The 2716-nt window shown below is 39.5% G+C and overlaps 1 protein-coding gene across 1 annotated transcript; it reads right to left on the reverse strand.

Moving 5' to 3' along the window:
* Positions 1–1571: 1571 nt before the first annotated feature.
* LOC131057440 (expansin-A2-like) lies at positions 1572–2479 on the reverse strand. The gene is made up of 2 exons (XM_057991630.1): positions 2308–2479; positions 1572–2215 (listed from the first exon to the last, which is right to left on the reverse strand). Exons 1-2 carry the CDS (start codon positions 2477–2479, stop codon positions 1572–1574), a joined length of 816 nt encoding a protein of 271 aa, XP_057847613.1.
* Between the last annotated feature and the right edge of the window lie 237 nt (positions 2480–2716).

Raw genomic sequence — 2716 nt, forward strand, 5'->3', positions numbered from 1 at the left:
TTTATTTTCCTTTTATGTAGTCATACAAACCTTAAACTTTGAACTATACTTTGTTGTGTTTTCAATAGCTTGATTATTTTCATGAAAATCCAATTGGAATAAACCATTAAGATCTCTAGGTTTTAAATAATTATCGCATGTACATGATGTTGTGTGAAGAAATATATTAGTCTATAAGAGTTAAAAAATTTATTTTACGTCCTTATCAACCCCTTTGCACTGGATCTTCTGACCTACCTGCCTTGAATCTAGGGTTTTAAGAACTTGCATAACAAAAACTCTTGGAGGTAAAAAATATAGTCTATTATTCAATTGCTAGGGTTGAAAATGGGCTATTTCATTCCTCATGCTTTCTCCTTTATTAAGTTGGACCCACCAATATAATAAATCATGAGCTCTATAAACTCTAACAACCCTAAAGAGTTTCAAGTGTCCACCACATTACATATTGCTTAACTAATATTAAAGTGCGTTGTTCAAATTGTAATAATCGCACATCCAATTAGTTCATTAATTTACATAGGTCAAATATTTTTTTGAAATGTCTAACTATTTACTTTCCATATTTGTTGAGAATTATCAGAAACGAATGCTTGATTTACATTCACACCCATCTCAAAGAGAGTGCTAATTTTTTATAGTAATTGCAGACTAATATCAATTCCCATTCAGTTTTGGACAAATTTTGATGAAATGTCTTAATGTACTATTACATATTAGCAAATGTTAGACTCTTGTTCTAGGTTTGGCTCATGGCCTACTGTTAATCCCAATTCATGTCACTTTTATATACTCTTACATCCATGCATTTCACCCTATTTCAAAACACATTTTCATATATTTATCATTTACACATCATTTATTAGCCTATATTGTACCCATATCCAAACAGTCATTTAGTGCCTTGAAATAGCACTTTTTATCCTTGGTTAATATTGAGTGCCCCCAAATTGACCCTATTTTTTTTTAAATTTTAAAATTGTAAATTCGTGTCCTTATGTGAAAACTATCATGAACTCACTCGCTACATGTTTGTACAATTTAACGTTGTGTTTTCTTAATTAAAGTTATTTATCTATACTATCACTTAATAAATGAAATGATAGAAAAGCTTAAACAAAAGAATATTTGAATTTGCAGTTTAACGAACCTATTACATCATAATCATAAACTTAATTTGTAAGTTTTTTCATACCGTGTTTGATTATTTTCTTAAACCTTTGAAGCTAATTTGAATAGAGGTTTAGTTAAAAATGATTAAGGCACAATAATACATGTGATGAAAAAATCCACACCTGCATCCACCCTATACATATATACATATAACCAGTGATAACCTGACTAAAAATAATAATAACCACCCATTTCTCAATGGAAATGGAATATGTCACCTAGTCCAAGAAGGCAAACAAGTCTGAAACAGGGAAAAAAAAAGAAAATAGCAAGGACGAGCGGGCGCCAGTCATGAAGCACCTCCGCAGCATCATCTTCGCCTTGTAATATGCACAGCTGAACAGTGAAGCACTGCATTTGACGGTACTAAAATCTGGAGAACTCCGCCGGAGTTGCGGTTAGAATTGTCGTCCCTCGAAAGTCTGGCCGAACTGCCACGAGTTGGGAACCACCCCGCGGGAAATGACGCTCCTCCCATCGCTGGTGGTCACTCTGAAAGACAACGTCTGCCCCATCATGTTCAAATGGCTCTGCCAATTTTGGCCCCAATTCCGCTTCAGACTTTGCCAGCCGGAATTACCAGGGATTTGCGGGTGCTTGGCCTTCACGTTAACGGCCACCACGTCTCCGGCTCCTCCAACATTGGTGACCAGCACCATCTGGTAATACTGCGACCCCAATATGGTAAACCTCATTCCTCCCTTCTTCACGCATTCCACCCGCCTGTAGCGGACGGGTACAACGCCGCCCTTGTATAACGCAATCTGCTCGAACGCAGGCACCGCCAAATCGAAGTGTGAGAGAGGAGGATTGCACCACCCGCCCGCACCGTTGGCCTGGGCAAAGTTGGGCGGGCAGAAGTTGGTGGCGGTGACGGTGACTGTCTTCCCTGGCAGACACCACTGCGGATCCTCCTCCGCCTTGCATTGCAATTCGTAACATCCTCCGCAGCTCAGCCCATCATTGAACAGTGCGGTGCTCAGAGCAGCCGTGTATATGCCGTACCCTTGCGCGGGCAGGTTGCCGTACCCACACGCACCTCCTGTGCATTCAATACAAACCGGATTTAAAAAAATTTATAACGAAATGCGTTGAATTTCAATGAGATTGCACATCCATATAATGTAAATATACCCATAGTTCCAGACTCATCGTAGCCTCCATAGAAAGTGGCGTGGGCATCTTGCCACTGCTGCTTCGCGTGGAAATGACCTTGGCCATGGCGTGCGCGAACTGGGAAAAGCATACACCAAAATGTTAATGCCAGTACTGCCAAAGCGACCGAACGTGCCAATACAGATGCCATTCTTCTTTCTCGTCTAGTATGAAGTCCGTCCTAAAATTATCTGGATAATTGGTCTCTCGAAAGTAGTTGTTTGTACATGCAATGGAGGAAAGGTTCTTATATAGTGTATCACATTGAGCTAGGCAATTCTCAACGTCAATCTAATTGGCTACACACTACTGTGAATCTTTAACAAAAATAACAAGAAAAGCAAACTCCTTGTGATGGAGAGAATGTTTTAGATCCGCTGTTAACGGC

Source organism: Cryptomeria japonica, chromosome 7 (assembly GCF_030272615.1).
Source record: "Cryptomeria japonica chromosome 7, Sugi_1.0, whole genome shotgun sequence".
Classification (NCBI taxonomy): domain Eukaryota; kingdom Viridiplantae; phylum Streptophyta; class Pinopsida; order Cupressales; family Cupressaceae; genus Cryptomeria; species Cryptomeria japonica.